Source organism: Bos javanicus, chromosome 9, assembly GCF_032452875.1.
Source record: "Bos javanicus breed banteng chromosome 9, ARS-OSU_banteng_1.0, whole genome shotgun sequence".
Classification (NCBI taxonomy): Eukaryota; Metazoa; Chordata; class Mammalia; order Artiodactyla; family Bovidae; genus Bos; species Bos javanicus.
In genome coordinates, this window is record NC_083876.1 from 41,097,863 (window position 1) to 41,123,683 (window position 25,821).

Below are 25,821 nucleotides of genomic sequence, written 5' to 3' on the forward strand. Positions count from 1 at the left end.
CTGCATTGCAGACATGCTCTACCGTGTGAGCCACTAGGGAAACCTACTGTCAAACCATTCAGTAATTTTAGCTCTCTAGAAATGTTAGTAGCATTCTACAAGTTGACTAGTCATTTCTTCTTGAAATTTGCAAATTCCTGGTTGCCCATTTCTGGGTTATTCTCTTTCTTCTCTGGTGAGTTTCAGACTCTCACTCATGCTTGTGTCATGCTCAGTCATGTCTGACTCCTTGCAACCCCATGGATTGTAGTCTGTCTATGAATACTGGAATGGTTTGCCATTTCCTCCTCCAAGGAAGAGTCAGGGATTGAGCCCATGTCTCCTGTGTCTCCTGCATTGGCAGGCAGATTCTTTACCACTGAGCCACCTGGGAAGCCCAGTTTCAGACTATCCTGGCTCTTATTCTACATTTTCACCATAGCCAATTGAGTTGTTCCCATGGTTAGTGTATAACACGGAACTGATGCTTTTGAACTGTGGTGTTGGAGAAGACTCTTGAGAGCCCCTTGGACTGCAAGGAGATCTAGCCAGTCCATTCTGAAGGAGATCAGCCCTGGGTTTCTTTGGAAGGAATAATGTTAAAGCTGAAACTCCAGTACTTTGGCCACCTCATGCAAAGAGTTGACTCACTGGAAAAGATTCTGATGCTGGGAGGGATTGGGGGCAGGAGGAGAAGGGGACGACAGAGGATGAGATGGCTGGATGGCATCACGGACTCGATGGACGTGAGTCTGAGTGAACTCCGGGAGTTGGTGATGGACAGGGAGGCCTGACGAGCTGCGATTCATGGGGTCACAAAGAGTTGGACATGACTGAGCCACTGAACTGAAACTGAAACACAATGGTTATGAGTAAGCTTTGGATCAACTCTAGCATTTTTTTTTAAGCTATGCAAGGGTAAAATAATATATGTGCAAAGCATTTAAGAGAGTGCCTGAAACACAGAAGCACATAGACATGGTAGGTTAAAAGCAAAATAAAACAAAATATTCTAATAATTTCCAAATATACATCTCTAGCTCAGACCTCACTGCTGAGCTCAAAATGTATCCCCATATGAAACATGGGGCCTATGAAAACTTAGAAATAAGATTACCCTCTGAAGGCTAAACTATCAATCCGTACATAACGGACCAGAGCAGATATATGCAAAGTTGGCTTATACAGACAGAATGGCTCCAAGACTAGAGACTAGGTTACAATATAAATGTTTCAATATATTTAAAGACAGAATGTTTTCATCAAAAAGAAGAGTTGTCAAAGAATGGAAAAAGCAGCCTAGAGAGGCAAAAACTGGAGGCAATCTTAAGTTCTGCTGTAGAGGTTCTCATAGCTTAATGTTACCAAGTGACCACAACATATATCTAATTTCCTTTGTTCCGATTCTAAGCTCCTAAGCAACCTGGTGATTTCTCATATAATTTTCCTACAGAGAAAACCCCTTACTCAGAGAATCAGTATGCTATCTACTTGACAAATATCTCAAAGTATATCAATAATTTGGCATCCTAATAAATTCATCAGTCAAGTGTGTATATGTATCTCACAAACTCTGGTGCACTTACCAAGACTGTGTTTGTAAGTGCACAAGACTTAGGAGCCTTGTATAAAGCCCAGAGATAAATCCATGCACCTATGGACACCTTATCTTTGACAAAGGAGGCAAAAATATACAATGGAGAAAAGACAATCTCTTTAACAAGTGGTGCTAGGAAAACTGGTCAACCACATGTAAAAGAATGAAACTAGAACACTAACAACATACACAAAATAAACACAAAATGGATTAAAGATCTAAATGTAAGACCAGAAACTATAAAACTCTTAGAGGAAAACATAGGCATTATACTCTCTGACATAAATCACAGCAAGATCCTCTATGAACCACCTCCCAGAGTAATGGAAATAAAAACAAAAATAAACAAATGGACCTAATTAAACTTAAAAGCTTTTGCACAAGAAAGGAAATGATAAGCAAGGTGAAAAGGCAGCTTTCAGAATGGGAGAAAATAATAGCAAACGAAACAACTGACAAAGAATTAATCTCCAAAATATACAAGCAGCTCATGCAGCTCAATACTAGAAAAATGAACAACCCAATCAAAAAGTGGGCCAAAGAACTAAACAGACATTTCTCCAAAGAAGACATACAGATGGCTAACAAACACATGAAAAGATGCTCAACATCACTCATTATTAAAGAAATGCAAATCAAAACCACTATGAGGTATCATCTCATGCTGGTCAGAATGGCCACCATCAAAAAGTCTACAAATAGTAAATGCTGGAGAGGGTGTAGAGAAAAGGGAACCCTCTTACACTGTTGGTGGGAATTCAAACTGGTACAGCCACTATGGAGAACAGTGTGGAGATTCCTTATAACACTGGAAACAGAAATGCCATACAACCCAACAATCCCATTGCTCAGCATATACACCGAGAAAACCAGAATTGAGAGAGACACATGTACCTCAATGTTCATTGCAGCACTGTTCACAATAGCTACGACATGGAAGCAACCTAGATGTCTTGTCCATTGACAGATGAATGGATAAGGAAGTTGTGGTACATAAACACAATGGAATTTTACTCAGTTATAAAAAAGAACACATTTGAGTCAATTCTAATGAGGTGGATGAACCTGGAACCTAGTATATGGAGTGAAGTAAGGCAGAAAGAGAAACACCAATAGAGTATATTAACGCATATGTATGGAATTTACAAAAACGGTAATGACGATCCTAGGTGCAAGGCAGCAAAAGAGACACAGATGTAAAGAACAGACTTTTGGACTATATGGGAGAAGGCAAGTGTGGGATGATTTCAGAGAATAGCACTGAAACATGTATATTACCATATGTAAAACAGATGGCCAGTGCAAGTTTGATGCATGAAGCAGGGCACTCAAAGCCTGTGCTCTAGGACAACCCAAAGGAATGGGGTGGGGAGGGAGGTGAGAGGGGGGTTCAGGACGGGGGGCCAATGTGCACCCGTAGCTGATTCATGTCAATGTATGGCAAAAACCACCACAATATTATAAAGTAATTACCCTCCAATTAAAATAAATAAATTTATTTTAAAAAAACACTGATCACAGATCAGAATAACAAATATAATAATAATAATGATTTTAAATACTGCAACAATTACCACAATGTGACAGAGACATGAAGTTAGCAAATGCTGTAGAAAAAATTGTGCCGATGTACTTGCCCAATACAATGTTGGGCAAGTATATAAATGTCCAATTTGTAAAAAAAATAAATAAATAAAAAAGCATTACTTGTGAGGAACAATAAAAACAGGTATACCTGTTTAAAAAAAAAAGACTTAGGAGCCGTGGTTTTTTAATGAATTTCATAGTGAAGGCCTCTTGTTGGAGTACAGCCATTCAGCCTTTTCCTTGACTAGAGTACTGTTCATTTAAAGCAGGAACTCCTCTACATATCCTCTACTTTGTGTTCAGTCATGCCAGACTCTTCGCGAGCTCATGGACTGTAGCCCACCAGGCTTCTCTGTCCATGGAATTTTCCAGAATACTGGAGTGGGTTACCATTTCCTACTCTAGGGGATCTTTCCAACCCAGGGATTGAACCCACATCCCTTGTATCTCCTGCACTGGCAAGAGGATTCTTTTCCACTTAGGGCTACCTGAGAAGCCCCATCCTCTACTCTATACTATAAATACATGTGACTATCTTATAACAGGATGAGATATGTAGGAACATGGTAAAAATTATTACCAAATCCAATTTCAGGAGGGTGAACACTACAATTTACTAGCAATAAAAGTTTGCTCTGTTAAGACTACTTTTCTAAAATGTTGCATTATAAAATACCTTCTTCCATTCATTAATTATCTCATGTTTTTGTGAACAGGTAAATATGCAACACCTTTGAAAATTCTGACATTAACATTTTTCTTCCATTCTTTTTTTTTTTTTTAATTTTATTTTATTTTTAAACTTTACATAATTGTATTAGTTTTGCCAAATATAAAAATGAATCCATCACAGGTATACATGTGTTCCCCATCCTAAACCCTCCTCCCTCCTCCCTCCCCATACCATCCCTCTGGGTCGTCCCAGTGTACTAGCCCCAAGCATCCAGTATCGTGCATCGAACCTGGACTGGCAACTCGTTTCTTACATGATATTTTACATGTTTCAATGTCATTCTCCCAAATCTTCCCACCCTCTCCCTCTCCCACAGAGTCCATAAGACTGTTCTATACATCAGTGTCTCTTTTGCTCTCGTACACCAGGTTATTGTTACCATCTTTCTAAATTCCATATATATGCATTAGTATACTGTATTTATGTTTTTCCTTCTGGCTTACTTCACTCTGTATAATAGGCTCCAGTTTCATCCACCTCATTAGAACTGATTCAAATGTATTCTTTTTAACGGCTGAGTAATACTCCATTGTGTATATGTACCACAGCTTTCTTATCCATTCATCTGCTGATGGACATCTAGGTTGCTTCCATGTCCTGGCTATTATAAACAGTGCTGCGATGAACATTGGGGTACACGTGTCTCTTTCCCTTCTGGTTTCCTCAGTGTGTATGCCCAGCAGTGGGATTGCTGGATCATAAGGCAGTTCTATTTCCAGTTTTTTAAGGAATCTCCACACTGTTCTCCATAGTGGCTGTACTAGTTTGCATTCCCACCAACAGTGTAAGAGGGTTCCCTTTTCTCCACACCCTCTCCAGCATTTATTATTTGTAGACTTTTGGATCGCAGCCATTCTGACTAGTGTGAAATGGTACCTCATAGTGGTTTTGATTTGCATTTCTCTGATAATGAGTGATGTTGAGCATCTTTCCATTCTTTCAAATATTTAGTAAGTTCATTCTGTGAGGTACTGTACTCAGAGCTGGAGGTGATTTGCAAAAACTGGCACAGCTGCTACTCCTGCTTGCTAACACTTAGAAGCAGACATATTTCAATCAAATTATCATACTAACAACTGTAAAACTACATTTGTAACTTACTAGCAAGTAAAGGTGGAGAAGGAAATGGCAACCCACTCCAGTATTCTTGCCTAGAGAATCCTATGGATGGAGGAGCCTGGTGGGCTGCTGTCCATAGGGTCGTACAGAGTTGGACACAACTGCAGCGACTTAGCAGTAGCAGCAGCAAGTAAAGGTATAGGGCACAATAAGAGTATGTAATAGGGGCATTTAATCAAATAAGGTAAATTTCCTGACCCAAGGATCAAACCCAGATCTCCCACATTGCATGCAGATTCTTTATGGTCTCAGTCACCAGAGAAACCCCAAGATTACTGGATTGGGTAGCCATTCCCTTTCTCCAGAGGATCTTCCTGACTCAGGGATCAAACCCAGGTCTCCTGCATTGCAGGCAGATTCTTTAGCGTCTGAGCTATCAAGGAAGCCCATAACCTTCTCTGAGAAAGTGATATTTCACTCCAGATCTAAGCACAGGAGTCAGAGAGTCTTTGTTGCTGGACAAAGAAAATGGTACCAGAGATGCTGCATCCATATTCAGTGTCTCTAGCTCTTCTCCTGAAAGTTGCTCAGTTGTGTCGGATTCTTTGTGACCCCATGGACGATAGAGTTCATGGAATTCTCCAGGCCAGAATACTGGAGTGGGTAACCTTTCCCTTGCTCCAGGGGATCTTCCCAACCCAGGGATTGAACCCAGGTCTCCCACATTGCAGGCGGATTCTTTATCAGCTGTGCTACAAGGGAAGCCCAAGAATACTGGAGTGGGTAGCCTATCCCTTTTTCAGTGGATCTTCCTGACCCAGGAATCGATCTGCAGTCTGCCGCACTGCAGGTGGATTCTTTACCTACTGAGCTATCAGGGAAGCCCAGCTCTTCTTCTATTCTATCTTAAATAAAACACCCTTCTGGCTTTCAAGATCCTCAGTGAACTCCATGTTGCTGTACGCAGGGATCAGTTATCCTTATACCACTTGACTTAAAGCAGCATTTAACATAGCATTCCTTCCTCCTCAGCCACTTTCACTTGGCTTCTAGGATGTCATGCTCTAGGTTTTTCTCTCTGTTCACTGGCCACTCTCGCATAGTCATCAGTTGCAGGTAACTCCAAATTGACCCAGACTCCATGGAGTGCCTTTCTGTGATATCAACTATTCTCAGTCTTTATCTACTATCAAAACACTACTGGGGGGTGGGGGCAGACGGGCAGGGAACTACTGTGAAATCCAAAATTGTATCTACAGCCAGATCTTTACCCTCATCTCCAGACTCATTTACCAAACTGACTACTCCGTATCTCTACTGTAAAATCTTAGAGTCATCTCAAACATAAAATAGCCAAACTAAACTCCTGATCTACCCATTTACCCCCAAACACAAATCTGGAGACTTTCCCATTACATTGGCAATTCCTTCCTTCTAGTTGCTCAAGCTAAAAAACTGTAATTATCTTTGACTCTTTTACTCTCAAAACCTCATAGCCAATCTGTCAGCAAACCTGTTGGCTCTACTTCATAATACATCCAGACTCTGGCCTCTTCCCACTGCCTCTACTGTTACTACCCTGGCCCACTACTACTGACATTTTTCACCTGGACAATTATCTTAGCTTACTGTTAGTGTCTCTGCTTCTACCCTTGCTTCTCTGTGGTCCACGATCAACACAATTTAAAAGAAGTAATCAATTTAAAAAGTCAGATTATGCAACCCATCTGCTCAAAACGTTCCAACAGCTTCCTGTCTCAATCAAACAAGTCAAAATTTCTTTCAGTCATCTATATGACCTCCTTCCTCTGTGACCTCATGCTATTCTCTCTTGCCACACTGCTATTTGTCAAATGCGAAGACCTGCAGGTCTTTGTACTGGCTGTTCTCTTCATAGAAACATTCTTACTCCAGGCCTCTGCATGACTTTCTCCTCCTATTTCAGATCCCCTCAAATGTCTGCTTCTTGATTAGGTCTTCTCTGACCACCTTATTTAAAAGTGAAACTTGCCCCCCAAAACCTGGCACTCTCCATTCCCCTTCTGAGTTGGTTCTTCTTTTTCTCCACTGCATTTGTTTTCACTCCCAATATGTCACATATTTATTGTCTATATCTCCTTACTAGAATGCAAAATTATGAGTAAGGACTTTTGTACATTGTGCTCAGTAGTATAACATCAATGTCCTATTACATAGTAGGTACTCAACAGATAGTTGTTGAGTGAACAAATGGATAAAAAGGAATAAGAGAACCAGTGACTGAAAGATCTGTATGACTGAAGCACATAAAGTTGGAGAGTGGTATGCTAGGTGAGGTGGAAAGGGGCCAAATGACATTAGGCTTTATAAAGAAACTTTGCCTTTAAGATTAAAGTAAGACATCACTACATAGTTTTAAGAGAAATTTACATTTCAAAAAGATTATTCTGGCTGCTGTGTGGAGAACCAATGGAGAAACCCCAGGCTGAATAATCACTATTGCAATGGTTTTGGTAAGAGATTATGGCAGTTTAGAAAAGACTGCTTATGTAGATGCAGGGAAAAGGATGGATTTGACGGGTGTTTGGGAGATAAAATCGATAAGACTTAACAATAATCTGGCTACACATGTATGAAGGTGTAGGAGCAAATTAACCAAGATGGTGGTGGTCAAGCTCTCTTGCCTCCACGGCCTCTCGCTATTGCCCCATGTTTCGTAAATACATGGTTATGTAACAGGTGAGATCACTTACAGCAGTGCACATGCAGGTCAAGATGTACCCGCTTGGCCACCAGCCACTTTTTGCTCTGTAAACACATATAAGCTCCATCTGAAAAGCCGTTGCAGCTACATTATAGCTGTGTCCACCGGGTCAACCATGAGAGAATCCAGTGCGTCTGCTGTTATGGTTGCTACGCCAGTCAGGAGAGAATAAACATATCTGTAGTTTCTATGGCTCCTTGAGCTTTCTTCCAGCTTTCCTGCTCGTGCCTTGCCTACCCTGGGCTCAATGAACAGTGTAAACAGTGAGGCACAGTGAGGCAGAAGCACATTAAGAAACCAAGAATAAAGATTAGATTTCAAATTTTCATCACAAGTGGTTGGAATTATCCTAAAGCGAAATATGGAACACTGGAGAACAATCAGAGGTGATAACCATGCATTTGGTTTTAGGCCTGCTGAGTTTGAAGTGCTTGTGAGCTATCCAAGACCTATCTTGGAAATGCATATAACAAAGCTCAAAGGTAAAGCTGGATGGAGTTATACATTTAAGAGTCATAAGTGGTGGTGAAACCACAGCTACGAATGAGATCATATTCAATTACACAGTAAAAAGGAGACTTGGACTTAAGAAACTACCCTACACTTTGTGGGTTGAACAAAGGAGGATGAGTCCGTCAAAAAGAAAAGAAAAAAACAGCTTTTTTGGATTCTGAACCATACTCATAAGTTCTCTTTTTTAAAAAAATTTGATTTAAACCAGTAATCTCAGAATGTTGAAGGCTTCCCAAATTAAACCAATTCATCAGAACTCTTTTCAAAGATAGGTCACTTTCAGAAACCATCTGGAAAATTCACAGTACCATTCTACTTGCTGCTTGAAAATACATCAATATACAAAAAGATATCTATTCCAAAATATATACGACCTCGGCTTATTGCAGTTTCCTGAAATTACCTTCTCTCTCTTTTGCTCAGGGCTTCACCATATGCTGTTCTTCTGGCCCTCTTTCCCCGAGATGAAGATTTCCCTAACTTTCCAAAACTTGGCTAAGTGATCTTTTTTCTGTCCATCCCAATAATATGTCATAGTGCTGTATGTTTAATGTGTATACTGTGTGTTTAACCATTAATTAGATGTCTTTTCCACTGTTGTATATTTAGTACCTAACAAGGCTAAATTTTTAGAGACACATCTATTCTGCAACTTTAAACAGTTAAAATCTAATTTGGTTATCAGTCCATTGCCTGGCGTGCAGCTGTCCATGGGGTCGCAGAGTCAAAAAGACGGAGCGACTGAACAACCACTGCTGCTGCTGCTGTAAGTCGCTTTAGTCGTGTCCGACTCTGTGCGACCGGCAGCCCATCAGGCTCCTCCATCCATGGGATTTTCCAGGCAAGAGTACTGAAGTGGGTTGAACAACCACTGACAACCGTTCAAACGTTGACCTTCCTCTAGAGGAATGACTCAAACGATAACTTGTAAACAAACGATTGAATCTTTAAAACATACTCAATTTTGGAGATTATTTTCATACGGTATCCTTAAGGCCTGCAAAAATTCATATTTAGGAATACCAGGGATTCTTTCCCATTGAGTCTCATACAAAATGGATTTGACAGCTCTCTTTGAACGCCTGGCTTGGGATGTCAAAAATTTCAGCAAGTAAAGCACAGAACACCCCTGCACAATGGCAAACAAAGCCCGCAATTGCACAGGGATACCCAGTCCATCACGCGCGAGCCCGCTTGGCAGGACGGAAGCAGAGGCAGCAGCGTGGAGCACCGGTTTCCACAGCATCCCCCTTGTCTGGCCTTAGGCCGCACCCTCCGACCCTCAGGGTAGCGACCATTCCCAAATTCTCTCCTCGACGCGGGAGAACTGGGCACCCGGACTAGTCCTTCCCAACGTAGATTACTCATAGAAGTCCCTGGACTAAAGCTTACAGTCCTAGATGGCTCGGTTTCTAAACTAGAGGGAATGGAGGAAGGGAAAAAATCCTGTCAAGGAAAAGTGGCAGCCAAGCCCACAGTGCTCACCAAGCCGACGCTCTCAGTCAATCCTCGTCAGCGCTAACCGTTGGCTAGCAGGCCGCCAAAGGCAATGTCGCAGTGGCTCTTGGGGGCTGTAGTTTTTGTCGCAAACGAAAGGCGCAGACAGCACCCAAACTACCTTTCCCAGAAGTCAATGCGAGCACGCCCTGCTTCTTTAAATCTGGGGTTTGGCGTAATAAAGACAGCGTTCTTATTTTTAGACTGACCTTAAACTTAGATTCAGGCACTTCCAGGTGTACGTCTGTGCACACTTTCTTTTCCCTGTTTGTGTTGTCTGTGATAGCGTACTTCAACCTCCCCTTACTTTCTTTTTTTCCCCTTTTTCGGTCCAAAGAAGCCAAACGCCAGGGGATTGAAAACGCTCCCCGGCGCAGATTAAGTGCCTATTAAAGCGCATGCGCCTTGCTTGCTGTCACGCTTGCGTAGCAACCGGCAGCGGTTGGCGGCCGCGCGCGGACCTGGGGTCTGGAGGTAGCCTGTGGGTGGGCGGGGCTTTTTCCAATGGCTTTGCCTCCGCGGGTCGCGTCTACTAGGGCGGGGAAGAGGGCGCAGGGGCAGGGGCGGCTCCTGGTTTGTGCCGGGAGGAGAAAGGGGAGGGGCTGGGGGGGTGAGGACCCCATCTTCCCTCCCCGCTCCCGCCCTCTGGGCCGAGCCCCACAGATGAGGCTGGGCGAAGGGGCGGGCTCTGCGCCGCGGACCCCGCAGCTCCGCCAGCTTCGCGGCCCAGCCCTGCGCTCGGGGATTGCGGGGCTGCCCTGTGCCCGTCTGGCTTTGGAGGCGGTGGGCGGTGGACGCAAGGATTGGAACAGAAGCGGCGTCTGTCCAGGGCACCCGGAACCGACAGAGCAGGAGACGCTTTTCCTCCAACGCTACAGAGACAGCGGCTGCACAGGGCTGCCGCCCCCCGGGAGCGTCAGGGTCTCTGGCCGTGGCGGCCAGCGAGCCAGGGTTCCGCAAGCCTTCCCAGCCAGCGCCCGGCCGAGAGGGAGGAGCTGCAGAAGGCGGGGACTGGTGCCGGAGGAGGGGCGGGGTGGGAACGCTCCCGAGAACACCGTGGCTGCACTGACAAAAAACACCGAATGGCTGGAGAGCGTTCAACTGTTACCAGCCTTTTTGGGCAGAGCACGGGTTTGACAGCTCCTCAACGTGAGGATATCCGCTGACCCCGCGGGTCGCAGAAGAACACTTTCCCGACACTGGCTGTGCGGCAAAGCCAGCGCTGTAAGGTTTCAACTTGCCAACTTTTTTTTCCAGTCTCTGGCCAGAAGACTGCCCCTCCGGGTAGGAGAGGGCGAGCTCTGTCTTGTAGCTCGAAGAGACGCTTCTGGTTCCAAATGTCACCCAGACGTGTTTTTTCATGACGATTCTAGTTCTCTGATTTCATTCTTATATTTCTCGTTTTAAAAATATAAAGTGCTTTGGGGGGCATGCTGAAAGTTAACTGAAGACGGCAAAGAAAAAACTCCACGGTTGTCATGGCTGAAAGAGAGAATGAAGTGAGATGGGATGGACTGTGCAGTAGAGATTCAACTACTAGAGAGACAGCTCTGGAAAACATTAGGCAAATCATTGTGAGAAAAACCGAGTGTCTTCGTTTGGTGAAAGAGACACCTTATCGTCCAGCAGACGGCCTTTCAAATGCGGTTTCTTTGGATGGATTGAATAAGCTTCTTGCTCATCTGCTTATGCTTTCTAAGAGGTGTCCCTTTAAAGATGTGAGAGAGAAAAGTGAGTTCATCCTGAAGAGCGTCCAGGTAAGAAAGAGCATTTTAAGTACAACTGTTTATCTAGTACAGTGACGTTTACTTGCAGATAATCACTTTGTAATTGCTTCAAGTAAGTTGTTATATTTGAATTACCTTAAATTTAGAGCGTTCTGTAAAACGTTTAAATTGGGGTTAAAATTGGACAAGGTGAACTAATTTTCAAGTACAACTAAATAAGTATTGTCTTTCTAGAGAGTTTTAGCAGAAATGCATTCTTCCTGGGAAAAATACGTGAAAATTACAGTTAATTACAAGTAAATACTTGCATTTCTTTACATTCATTTTTACATGTTGTTGGAAACTGTAGCCAGTATGCTTTTCATATTGTTACAAACAATGTTCTATGTGGAAAGTTTCACGTTATTAAAAGCTTCTAAAATGATAAAGGATATTAAATGTTTCCTAGTCAGCTTGTTCAAGATAACTGGTGAAACAATTTTCTCTTGTTCTTAAAAACAAAACAAAAAACCCCAGAATCTGTTTCCTAAATGCAACCTTTCTTTTCTGAAGGAAATAATTATATAAATAATAAAAGCCCATGTTGTAAAGGAGCTGACATCTGCAGATTGAAAAATTGGATCCAGGTTGAGTGACTGATAGACTCTTATGGTCAATTACTTAACTAGCTTTCTCTGTGTTTGCCTAAGTTTGATTCTTTTCTTTCTTACATACATTTCTATTTAAGTTGTAAAAGATTAAGAATGTTTCCTTCTGCTTGTACATATTCAGTTTATCTTTTTTTATTTGAAGGTTTTTTTTTTAAATAAGGTTTTTTGGAAATTAAGAATGGTCAAAATGCTCTTTATGTTTCTCTGTCTAAATTACTCAATTCACATGTGTTCAAAGTCATGGTACGAGAAGTTTTTTAAATGTATGATTTACTTGGGTATATATATATATAAGCTAAGATGAACAGTTTTTCTATTCTGGTTTGAATTCAGTTTAAAGCAACAAAAAAATAATGTGCATAAAACAAAGACTCTTTAAAATCTTAGATATTTTTTTTCACAAACAGTGGAAACAATTGTTACAATTTACATTTATCCAGAGTTACTGCTGCTGCTGCTGCTAAGTCGCTTCAGTCATGTCCAACTCTGTGCGACCCCATAGACGGCAGCCCACCAGGCAGCCCCGTCTCCGGGATTCTCCAGGCAAGAACACTGGAGTGGGTTGCCATTTCCTTCTCCAAATCCAGAGTTACTAGAGAGGAATTATTATTCCAGCACTTGAAGTTTACCCTTTTAAGCATCAAGTTATTTCTCTATCTTAGTGACGACAACAACCATTTCTTTTTTCATAATGGGATCATCATTTTGCATATCAAGTACGTACTGTTGTACAGTTGAGGGTGGAATATATGTATAGGACTCTGTGATCCACTTTGAATTTGTGTGTTCAATTTTTATAGTTTTTCCGTCCCTTCCCTTGCTGTCAGTATTCTTCATTTCAGCCTCTTCTTGAATGCTTTATTTTGCTACTTTTAAAAAGTACTAGAATGGGAAACCAGATAGCCAATTTTGTTAAGAGTTAGATTGAAAACTGAAGTAATTAGGCTCTGGAGATTACAAAGTCAAAGGACAGACATAATGGTAAGTAAATGGGTACTGGTATCAAACCTGGGCTCAGATTCTCCTCCTTTATTAATATACTATATAACCTTGAATGAGTTATTTGACCTCTCTTAGCTTGGATTTCCACATCTATAAAATGGGTATAATAATACAGAGGTGTGTTATTATAGTAAATTAATATTATAAAGGAGATGTAAAATGCCCTATATGTAATGTATACTCTTGTCCTCTTCCTTATTTTTTAAAAAACATTTATTTATTTGTCTGGATGGGTCTTCATTGTGGCACTCAGGACCTTCAGTCTTCCTTGCAGCATGTGGGATCTAATTCCCTGAACTGGGACCTAAACCCAGGCCCCCTGCATTGAGAATGCAGAGTTTTAGCCACTGGACCATCAGGGAAGTCCTTCCTCTCCCCTTTCATAAATGAAATACATGGACTATGTGATATGTATTTTAAGACTCATTCATTCTGCAAAAGGAATCAAGAATCTCTACTATGAAGTTTTCCTGTCAGTTTATACCTTCATTTTCATCTCTGCATCTATTGTACGTCATTCCAGCCACAATTCTAACAGGCGCTTTACTTATGTTGGGTTATAATCACATATTTATGTGTCTGTCTCCCCTAGGAGGGCTATAAGTTCTCACGAGTATTGACTGGGACTTGCAAGCTACTAAATAAATATTGTGTCTTAGTCTGAATAGGTGAAGTTACTATTAATAGATATGGGATTTTCCATCCCTACATCATTCATTGCTGCCTTCATTCAACAAATGTTAATTGAACCCCTGCTAAATACCATTCTAAGAACTGAGAATCAGTGGTAACAATTTTGACATTCTACTGAAGGGAAACTGACCATAAAGAAGTAAACAAACAATGTAATTTTAGATAATATAGGAAGACTTCCCTGAAGAGATGGCATTTAAGCAGAAATGAATGAGTATTATCTAGGCAAAAATGAGATTATGAGGGGGACATTCCAGATGTAGGGAATAATATATGTGAAGGCCTCATGGTAAAAGAGATCAGGTGAATTTAGGAGTGGAAAGTAATGCAGTTTGAGGAGAGTGTGAAAGTTTAAATACATGCTTAGGAGTCAGAGCTGACTCCAATACTTTATTAACTCTACAACCTTTGGTAAGTTACATAATCTCTCTTTGACTCAGTTTTCTTATCTGCACAATGAGGATGAGAATAGTTCCTGCTTAACAAAGAGAATAAAATGAAATAATGCTTACAAAGCATAGCACAGTGCCTACTGCTAAGTCGCTTCAGTCGTGTCCGACTCTGTGTGACCCCAGAGACGGCAGCCCACCAGGCTCCCCCGTCCCTGGGATTCTCCAGGCAAGAACACTGGAATGGGTTGCCATTTCCTTCTCCAATGCATGAAAGTGAAAAGTGAAAGAAGTAGTTCAGTCATGTCCGACTCTTAGTGACCCCATGGACTGCAGCCCACCAGGCTCCTCCATCCATGGGATTTTCCAGGCAAGAGTACTGTGCCTAGCAAATAAGAAACACCATAAAGCTAGGAATTCTTACTGTTTTTAGGCAGGAGCCAGAGAACAGACCATGTTAAGAGTTATAGACTTCATCCTAGGAACAATGAGAAGCCACTGAGGGACGCTGAGCAAGATGGTGACATGATACATGGTGTATTAGAAGCATCACTTTGGAAGAAATTTGGAGAATGGATTTCAGGGGTCAAGACTGAATGTGCAACAGTAAGGAGGTTGTTCACTGCTGCTGCTAAGTCGCTTCAGTCGTGTCCAACTCTGTGCCACCAGGCTCCGCCATCCCTGGGATTCTCCAGGCAAGAACACTGGAGTGGGTTGCCATTAGTCCAAAGCAAAAATGGTGGAGTAGGATGTAGTAGACAAAGTGGGAAAAGGTGACTAGGTTTGGGAAGTAGTTAGGAGTTAGAAACCATTGGATATAGTATTTAATTGGATATAGGAGATAAAGTAAAATGAAGGATGGCTCTAAAGTTTCTAGCTTAAACTCCTTGGTGAATAGTTAAGTCATTTCAGGAGACAAGAGTGGTAGAAGGTTAATTTAGGGGAGTTTTGAGTTCTGTTTTACACAGGTTGAATTAAGTTGCCTTTGATAAATCTGATTAGAAATAGCTCTTAAAGGGATTTCTGCCCCTGACGCCACTGTTCTACTTCTGACATTGATATCTCTCACTTTGCCAGACTTAACCTGTCCTCCACCTTTCTATCCATCCTCTCTTTAATTGCAGAGCTCTTTATCTAAAACAGAAATTTGACCATGTTTCTTTCCTCCTGAAAACCCCTTTGGTTAGAATCTAAACTTCTTAATGCCTAGCATCATCTGGTCCGTACTTGATGCTGCACCTTCACTTCTCCACACTAGCTTCACAAGGGAAACCAAGTAATGTAGTGCTCCATAATACCTTCTGTTGTTCATTAGTAAGCAGCAAAAGCCGAACTGTATTTGCAGTTTTTGCAGCTATTCCTGATGGCACACTTAATTGCTATAGGTCATGTTGTCAAGGAGACATGGTAGGATGGTTTCAACTCAAAATGATTAAACGTGTAAAAATGGGCACTTTGAGAGGTAGCATTCTCTGTTTGTATTCCTATTCTCAATTTATTGATTTCAAATCAACATACTTAAATCTGTTCAACACATTTTTGAGAGCTCTTCTTTGCTAAGCAGTGTACTCAGGAGTGAAAGATCAATTAGATTTATTCCCTGCTTTTGAAGAAGGTCTTCTGTTCTCATAGAAGGAGTTGTGCTGTTGTTAAACCTATAATACATTTTGGATATGCTTGATTCCCTAAGCAAAGAAATGGACTGGCCCATTATACTAGTATAGTCTACCTGTGAGCTATGGTCTTTATGATGCAGGAAATTAAGGGAGAAAATGTGTGTGTATATATTCATCAAAACATCATGAGGTGTATCTGGAATAGCCAAGTACTTTTTCAAGAATAGTCATTTGATCCTTTTCATTTCTGTACCATGACAAAAGAAAACTTAAACTTTCTTATATGTCTGCCAGCAATGAACATTGTCTGAAAGTAACTTGGCTTAAGGTAGAAAATTTAGACCATGCAACAGAGTATTTGTCTTTGTTATGTGGGATGGAGGAGACTTTCATTTAGTGACGTGATTGTTAGCAGCATCTCCCCACCTGCCCAGGGAGAAATGAAACTTTAACTGTTGGGTATGGTGCACATTTATAGTTGTTAAAGTTGCAGTTGAAGTATCCAGTTGGTATCCATTGGGTAATATATAGTTTGTGGGTTTAACAATAGAGGTTAATAAATCTCTTTTTCACATGGTGAGTCTGGAGGTTGGGCTGTTTCAAGCTTGAATGATTCATTAGCTGAACTACATTACCCTTTTGCCTTTTATCATTTTGTTCACCTTTGCTCAGTGTAGTAAGGGCTGTCTTAGCTCATGGTTGCAAGGTTGCTACAGCAATTCCAGGCAGCATGTGCAGTCATTGAACATTTTCAGCTTAGGAGGAAAAGAGTTTTTTCCTGTATATCTATCAGGGAAGAAAATTTTTCCCCAGAAGCCCTCCAGCAGTGTCAAATGCCCTTTACCAAGCCAGTAACTGGCAACGAAACTGGGCATTTATGTTTTTGGTTTGGATTAATCCACATCCAGCCTCTAAGAGCCAGGAGAGCCCCCATCTTGAGAACAAAGATTCCTGTTGTTGAGGAAAAAGAGGGATGGAAGATAGGTTTAGTTAGAGGCTGTCAATAAAACTTATATTTAACTAGATAATATATTGCATTGGTCAAGTTATAATTTAGATTCTGTAAGATTAGGAACATAACTAATTTATAATGATACTATGAAATATAACAGATTGGGAACATTCTAGAAACAGATTTGGCCTTTTAAGATGATTTTGTTTTTATTTCTGTTTTACTGCTGTGACTAGTCAAAGTCACACATTTAAGGTAGTCCATCTGAAACATTCACTGCTGACTCTTATGTATCACAGCAGATATGAAAGTGCTCTTTGAGTATCTACACTGAGTTTCTTCCATATACACTGGTTTTTGGCCTTCCTTACTTTACTGATACACTGAGAACTCAATCCCTTTCCCTCAGAAAGCTTACTGGCTTGCTTCTCTCCTCTGTGCTTCCTCTTATTCCTATCTCTGACCACTTTCTTTGCTTTTGAGCACAGAGGAGAATACTATCTACCCTCAGGTTGTCCGGACTTCTTTGAATGAAAAATGTAAAGAAATTGAAGCAAACCTTTAACTTTTTCCCCTAAATGGTTTGAAAACAAAGTGAAGAGCCTGTGTTCTTTTTAGCCACTGGCTTACAAACATGAATAGTAGCTACGCTCTCTACCCTCAGTGTCCTCTTGAAATATATAAATCATCCTGTCCTCTTTCTTTGATTTGACTTTTAAGAAAGATTGAAACTAACAAGGATTCTTTTTTTTTTAAGTTTTCAGATTTCAAATATTTTATTCCTGTTTTAGTGTCCCAGATGGTCTCTAGCATAGAAACAAAAAGGCAGAATGATTAGTTTTTAGAATAGTTTTTTAATGTAGTTATTGTTTTGTTTATAAATGGGATATAATGTTTGGTAGGAAAATGGGATGTTAAATATTTGCCTATTAGATTTCAACTTAAGGTCTTGGATAGTCTGTATTAGGAGGACTCCCTGAAAAAATAGTTTAGCTTAATTAGAATTATTTTATCTTTAACACTTTGTGCCCTTAAAGTGCTATACAGATCATTCACGGAGTAAAAGACAGCAAATAGATGTGCTGGTCTTTGTTTTAGAGTTATATTAATTTTCTTTTTGGTAAGCCATTAGAAATTTGCAGGATATCTTTTAACTATTTGAGTAGATAATAACTCAGACAGCCAATTTAAAGATTCGTTGAAACTTTGATGTGACAGAAAATAGCTGCAGACTCTTGGGTCTAATGAAGAGTTAGTAATCAGAGCCCTATTTGGTGTTATGTCTTCAGTTCAGGTCAGTTGCTCAGTCGTGTCCACCTCTTTGCGACCCCGTGAACCGCAGCACTCCAGGCCTCCCTGTCCATCACCAATTGCCGGAGTCTACCCAAACCTGTGTCCATTGAGTCGGTGATGCCATCCAACCATCTCGTCCTCTGTTGTCCCTCTCTCCTCCTGCCCTCAATCTTTCCCAGCATCAGGGTCTTTTCAAATGAGTCAACTCTTCGCATCAGGTGGCCAAAGTATTGAAGTTTGAGCTTCAACATCAGTCTTTCCAATGAACATCCAGGACTGATCTCCTTTAGGATGAACTGGTTGGATCTCCTTGCAGTCCAAAGGACCCTCAAGAGTCTTCTCCAACACTACAGTTCAAAAGCATCAATTTTTTGGTGCTCAGCTTTCTTTATAGTCCCAACTCTCACATCCATACATGACCACTGGAAAAACCATAGCCTTGACTAGATGGACCTTTAATCATAAATAATTTCATATCTAAAAACAGTGTTTATAAGTAGCAAATTAGCAGGTACTGGAGGAACCAGAGACATGGGAAATTTTAGAATTTGTGAAAGGACAGGGGAGATACTGGTGAAGGGAAGGCAGTGCCTAAAATTCATAAAGAGATGAAAGTTACACTGGACGTATGTCAGTTCGTATGTCCAGCTCGTACTAGCAAGCCTCACCAAAAGTTATAATGTTCTTTGTCACAGTTTCTCAAATCAGTCTATTTTTTTCACACCATGGTAAAATATTTTCTTTTTAATTGAAGTCAATGGAAAAAAGGATTTACTTTAACCCAGCTTTTCTAGATCATATTTATTACATTAAGAGAGAAAGACCTTAATTAACCTTGATGATATGACCTAGTACTTCAGTGACACTGGCACAGTATACTCTGGGGCACCTGAGGATTCTTCAGAATATTTGATGATGGTATTACTGCCTGCTGCTGCTAAGTCGCTTCAGTCGTGTCCAACTCTGTGCGACCCCATAGACGGCAACCCACCAGGCTCCCCCGTCCCTGGGGTTCTCCAGGCAAGAACACTGGAGTGGGTTGCCATTTCCTTCTCCAATGCATGAAAGTGAAAAGTGAAAGTGAAGTCACTCAGTCATGTCTGACTCGTAGCGACCCCATGGACTGCAGCCTACCAGGCTGGTCTGTCCATGGGATTTTCCAGGCAAGAGTACTGGAGTGGGGTGCCATCGCCTTCTCCGGGTATTACTGCCTACAAAGGGCAAACTGGAAATTTAAGTCACACTATGGCAACACTGGGGCTTCCTTGGTGGCTCAGAGGTAAAGAATCTGCCTGCAATGCAGGAGACCCGGATTCGATCCCTGGGTCGGGAAGATCCCCTGGAGGAGGGCATGGCAACCCACTCCAGTATACTTGCCTGGAGAATCCCATGGATGGAAGAGCCTGACAGGCTACAGTTGTAAAGAATCGGACACGACTTAGTGACTAACACACAAACATGGAAACATTATTTTATGCTTTGCTTTTTTTCCTGTTGGTTACTATACCAAGTTAAACTAATGTCATTAAAGATACATTTACCATGACATTTGTGTATAGAATAAAAAGTACTTTAAAAGATTCCAGGTTTGTTTTTTTTTTTTAATGGTTTTTCACTGAAGATACTTAGGAAGTTTTTGTAGGATGACTGCTAGGACCATTTATTGGATTTTCACAGTAGCCATTTTTATTGCTGAAAGCATGTGCACTACTAATGGACTGTCACCATTTGTGACATGAAAAGTTTATATGAAAAAAACTTGTGAAATTTGGCTGTGAAAGAATTGTCTTCTCATATTCTAATCTCTCATATAATTACTTAAAAGAATCTAATTCAATTGCAATGAAATCTGGAATTACCTTAGGAAAAAATGAGATACTTTTAGTGTTATGCTTTACATTTTACTCTTTTTTAATTTTAAAAGGGAAAGGTCTTCATAGGTTTATAAATTATTACTTATAAAATTACCTTCAAACTACTTCCTAAACTTTTAAACCATACTAAAGGAAAATAAAGTTTATGAAGTGAGTTTTGTTAGTCTTATTACCCAAATAAACTTTCATATATACATATTCATTAAATGAATAGTATTAGTGTTTTAACTTAAATATATGTATGTTTTTTTAAAAAGTTACCTAGGATAATTTGTCAGTCCTGTGTGTAATGGTTCAGTAAAGTCTAATTAGAATCTTAGTTTACTCTTTCTCTAATTAGAATTTTAGTTTACTGGTAAAAATGAGCATTTACTGTTCTGACACTTTAGTGTTTGACAGGCATTGCACAATCATCTTTAAACTTTACATGATTTCATTTTCTAGCAAGTTGGCAGGTGTTAGCTGTCTATAATTATAACTGAGTAATTTTTCAAATGCTATTCATAGCCTAAACACAGTAAGAAATTCTTCCGATCATGTGATAAAGACCAAGCCTTGCAAAATAGTGGTAGGGTGATATGTTCAGTGGTACTAAAGGACATATTTAAGAGAAGCCTTTCAAAAGTGATTTAAATGATAGGGAGATGGGTTTTCTCAAAAAATAAGATCTCTCAAAGTCATTAATAGTGATTATACCTCACCAAATTAAGGTGTGTCTCTTTTTTCATCTAACAAGTAATGCATAATTTGACAGACTTAAAGGATAAAATCTATATTCAGTTTTGTTGATGACAGAGATTGAGTATAAGAAATAATTGAAATTTTATTGAGGCAGTATAGATTTTACCATTGAACCTAGGGACTGATGTCTTTTCAGTTTATGCATGAGGTATTTACTCTGTACCTGCTATATGCCAAGCACTGCGCTTATATATCTTTTGACATATCAGAGGAAAGGCTGTAAGCTTCTCTTAATTTTAATAATGATTCAACTTTAAAAACAAGGGAAGCTATTGCTTTCTTTTCCTTGATTTTTTTTCTTTTCTTATCTTCTATTTTAAATATACAAGAGTTTCACTTTGACCAGAGATGCTACTTCAGAAGGTTTAAAGATTGGGGATGTGCTTTACTAGCTATACGCTCATGAATAAATTAACCTCTGTAGTCTGTTTCTTCATCTGTGAACTGACATAATTTTAATAATATGCCTCATGATGTGATTATAAAAATTAAAGATCATATTGGTAAAGCATTTTGTTAACTTTGATATACTGTACCAACTTAATTACAAATAAATTTTGAGATTATTCATCTGCAATATGTGGGTAATAACAATACCACTCTCATAGGGTAGTTTCAAGAATTAAGTGAACAATTAAGTGTGTAGAAGTGGGCATGGTTCATAGTAAGTGCTCAGTAGATATTGGTGATGGTGAATACTGATGATAATGAAGGTGAAGATGATGAACTTATCTAGGTCTTTTAACATGAATCAAACTCCAAACTGGCATTACTTTAGGATTATTATGTCATATATCCCACCTTTTGTGTTCACATGTATTTACACCTCTAATTGCCTTTTGTATGGTAAATTTTAATATATTAGCTGATTAATGCTGACCTCCACTTTACCCAAGAGTGCTTCTAACCAACCACTGCACAGGGTAAGTGGTAGCCTTACCCAGAAGCTTGCCTTATGAGTGAGGCAGATCTGTGGCATCCATCCCCTCCTTGGAGTTGTCTCCCTTTCTAGTTTGTCAGCCTGGCACCGGTAGGGAGGGGCTGCAGGCAGTTACACGTGTCATCCGGATGCTTCACTGCCAAGGCCTATGCTTTAATTATCTGTACAACAATAGGAGAGAATGATCAAAACCATGAGCTTTGGAGTTAGTCAGACCTGGCTGTAAATCCTACTCTGCCAAACTTTGTGACCTTGGGCAAGTTATATAACCTCCTTAAGCCTCAGTTCCCTCCCAGAGTTGTGAGGATTAAATGAGGTAACATGTGCAATGTTTACTGTAACTCAGTAAGCACTCAGTGAATATTAACTATTAGTCTTCTGATCTGCCCTCACAGTGTGATTGGGGGAGCGGAGATGGGAAGTTGAGCCCTCTGGTACCATCTGTCCTTTAGGGGACCAAGTCTCTGGGATACTGGAAAAGTTTTAACCTGCTTTCAGGGCCCTTGGCCCTATAGAATAGCAACTTAGAAGAAATAACACCTCTAGGAACCAAGGTAAGGGTTTTGTGAATATTGTTTTAGCACTCTTGGAAACTGATTTCTCCCCTGAGATCATGCTCATTTATTATTCCACTTAGGAACATTTGACTTTCCAATGTATCTTCAAGGATATAAAATATAGAAAAGCAAATGGTGGCTTGTCAAGCAACTGAATCCTCTGTGCCTCGTCCATTCACGTCTGATACTTCAGGCGAGTTTGCTGCAGAGACTGCTTGCCTTGAAGGTCTACTGAGGAGATTAAAGCTGCACCATCAGTGTTCCTGCTCTGCATCCCTCAATGGGAGCTTGAGATATTAACCAAAAAGTCCCCAAATGGTCCTTTCACTCTTGTGGGATAACTGGCCTGGCCTAGACAACTTGATATGATTTTAGAAACAGAGTAACTAAGCAAAGATTACATTGCCCTAAAGATACCCCAGAAGTGACAAGGCTTGAAGAGATTTTGTACCATGTTTGATTTGAATTTGCTTCATTGGGTGTGGCAGGTGTCTTTCAGGTTCCTGAGCTCCCATACCTGCTCCCTGCCCACACTCTGCCACACATTGATACAAAGTTATCTTTTCTTCAGCAATCTCAATCTTTCTAGTTTTGTAGAATGTGTATTTTTGAATGTAGTAAGGATAGGCATTCTGTATGTGAAACCTAGTTCTTAACTCTCTTCATATATTCTTAACCCTTTCATTTAATCTTTACCACACTGTAAGAGTAGGTATTATTATCCCCATTTTATGCATCAGGAAAAAAAAAAAAATCAAGGCTCAGATAGGTTAAATAACTTGCCCAAAGTATCATAGCTTAGTAAGAAGAAGAGCCAGGTTTCAAACCCAGGCAATGAGACTCCAGAGTCTAGGCTTTTCAATGTTATACTGCATTATCTGAATAAAACTTTAATATCAGCTTCCTAATAATGAAAATATATAATGTTTTCTTTTCCAAATTATTTTTCCTTCAGGATGAAATGTGAAACCACATTTCTCAAGTATTATTGAATTGCATATCAAATTCCTTTTAAGCCCTGACCCATCTTGAGATTGTATTTGAATCCTGATGAATCTTTGTGTTTCACTGTGGCACATAATTTTCATTATGTCGTCATTATAAATTTCAACTGATTGCAAGAAGGTGCTAGACTGTGATCTTGGAAATATGATATATAAAAGGCTTATCTTTACATTAAGAGATTACCAAATAAGATGATTTCTTTAGTGAACTGCCTAAAAGAAAATTTGGTATATTTCCATGGGTAATAGACTCAAGATTAGCTTTGAATGTTAAAAGAGCATTCTCCTAGCTAGTTCATTGTTGCCATGACAGTGCTGGCAGTGCAACTGTTGTAGTAACTCCTTGCAATGATCTTATTTTAGACCCTAATGTTTGCAGTGCTGAACATCCCCTTCCCCGCCCCACAAGTAACTAGTGGAAAAGTACTGGTTTTATAACTGGCTTATGGCTTTGTAGCTGAAAGACTGCACTATTGTGGGCTTAAAAAAAAATAGTGTAGGAGTGTTGAGTGTTTTTCCCGTGGATTATAAATGTTTGAAATTTCCCAAAATATGGTATTGCATTACATGTCATACAGCAAGTTGTTTACAGCTAAAAAGAAAAGGGGCCTCTATTGTCTTTTTAAGAAATCGAGCCCAGATTATATCATGACTTTGAGCTCGTGTATTAATAGAAATCATTTTTCCATTTGTATGTTTCATGTGCATATTTTAAAGTCTTTAGATTGTTTTATTTAGTTATTTTGGAAAATTATCATTAGAATCATAAAGGATTATGTTTAAATAGTGTAAAAGGTATTTTCTTCTTGTCCTTTCCATAGTTCAACATTTATCTGATTGAATTGGAACATTTTAATCTTGATTTCTCAAATTATGAACTAGAGTTATGAAATGATTTTAAGAAATTACCCAATTTGAACTGTGTACTTAAACTAACATAATTGTTTAGGCATTCTTAGCTTTGTTGCCTGTAAGTTATAAATTCGATTTTTAAATATTTCATTGATATTTTCTAATTGTAAACCCCATTATAACTATACTTTTAAGCACAAAATATTTTCAAACCTGTAATAGTAAGTGCCATTTTGTATACTTTTGCATACCCTTTATTAGGTCAGAGTTTTGGTATCCATGGCATGTGCACTAAAAATACAGTATAGCATGATGAAAATAATAATTATGGCAATAAATCTTATCAAAGAAGATGAAAAGTCTAAATATTATACTTCTTTCATTGGTGTGACAGCTATAAACAAATGATTACATTTGCTTTTTTTCCCCTAAATGCTGTATTAAAAGTTTACTTCATCTTCCATAGATGCTGAAAATTTAAACAAATCTTGTGTGATTGGGCCTGTACTGAGTGTTGGAGTATGGGTGTCTGGCAAGCCCTTTTCTTTTTTCATTCTAACATACACATTTCTAAACAAAAACTTGACTCCAAGCTAAAGTTGTGTTTGGCTCTTCCATCAGGCAATCAGTATTTTAACCTTTATTTTATTATTATTAGTTCCTTTAGTGCATTTTATTATTATAAATAAATCCTTAGTGGTGGTTGTTCTGATTAAGATTCTAATTCCAATTTATACCGGTGTTTGGCTCCTTCTTTGAACTTGGAAGTGGTTGTGTAGTCAAATGTGAAGTCAAACCTGTACTACATATTTGTATTGAATGCTTTTTATTTTTGGAACAAAACTAAATTATAGTTCTTTTTCCTTTCACAAAATAATTAATAGCAGGATTTTTTTCCCTGAACCTCAGTATACCTCTAGCTGACCTCCCTCTCCATTCAAAGCTGAAATGGAAATACTTTTTTAAAGTAAGAATTCATTTAGAATTTTTCTTTGTGCCTAGCACTGTTATGAGATATAAAGAGAAGCTGAAAACATCACTACTATCAAGAGTTTTGCAGTGATTTGGAGAAAAGAGATTAAGAACAAATCAACACTTTCACTAAAAATGTTAAATTTTATGATAGTGTGTTGACAATAGTGTGACGACAATAGTGTGACTCTTAATGGGATTGTATGTGCATAGTAACAATTCCACATCTAAGAAATCATCTGAATTAAGATTTATGTATAATAATCTCTATAGTCTCATTTATGATATAAATGTGTTGTATTTATCCATTATTATATATAAGTTGGTAACCTAAATATCCAATAACTGTTATTAAATTATGGTGCACTATATAAAGGACTTTAACAGTTATTGAAAGTTGTTTTAGAACGTATAAGAAAAGAAAATATATACATATATTTAAGTCGAAATGCAACTTTTAAAATAACAGACCACACACACACATATATATATATATATTTATAGAGCAGGGAAATGTCAGGAAACCTGCTTGTACTAAAACAATACTGAAAGTCTGGTTCTCTTTTAGAGGTGGGATTGTTGGAGATTTTAATTTTTCTTTTTAGAATAATCATTAATAAATACTTAATTTTATTGAGTGCTTACTATATGCCAGCCTTTGTTATTAGCTTTTGGCATACAACATTTGCAAGATTTGCAAGTGGGTTATGGGTTTTTAGGAAGCTATCTTCCCAAAACAAAACAAATATACAAATATGGATACCCTCCTTGCTGGGAGATTAGATTAAGTTTCTGCTTTATTTAGCTAAGGAAACAGGAACATCTCAAAAGCTAGGCTGTCTCATGGAGAA

The 25,821-nt window shown here is 39.3% G+C and overlaps 2 protein-coding genes across 7 annotated transcripts in view; one reads left to right on the forward strand and one right to left on the reverse strand.

The window, feature by feature from the left end:
* CEP57L1 (centrosomal protein 57 like 1) overlaps positions 1–10,066 on the reverse strand; it is an 86,220-nt gene extending 76,154 nt beyond the window's left edge. For 2 of the 6 annotated variants that reach the window (XM_061427646.1, XM_061427645.1), the window contains exon 1: positions 9,918–10,066. The gene's annotated coding sequence lies outside the window, so the exon portion shown is untranslated. Of the gene's footprint in view, positions 1–9,696; positions 9,797–9,917 lie in introns of those variants that run through there. The other 4 variants (XM_061427647.1, XM_061427643.1, XR_009738479.1 and 1 more) reach the window with 3 other exon arrangements.
* Positions 10,067–10,139: 73 nt separating this feature from the next.
* Positions 10,140–25,821, forward strand: part of SESN1 (sestrin 1) — a 114,572-nt gene continuing 98,890 nt past the window's right edge. Inside the window, exon 1 of the mRNA XM_061427641.1 lies at positions 10,140–11,465. Coding sequence (XP_061283625.1) covers positions 11,187–11,465 — 279 coding nt within the window. The 5' untranslated portion in view covers positions 10,140–11,186. The remainder of the gene's footprint in view (positions 11,466–25,821) is intronic.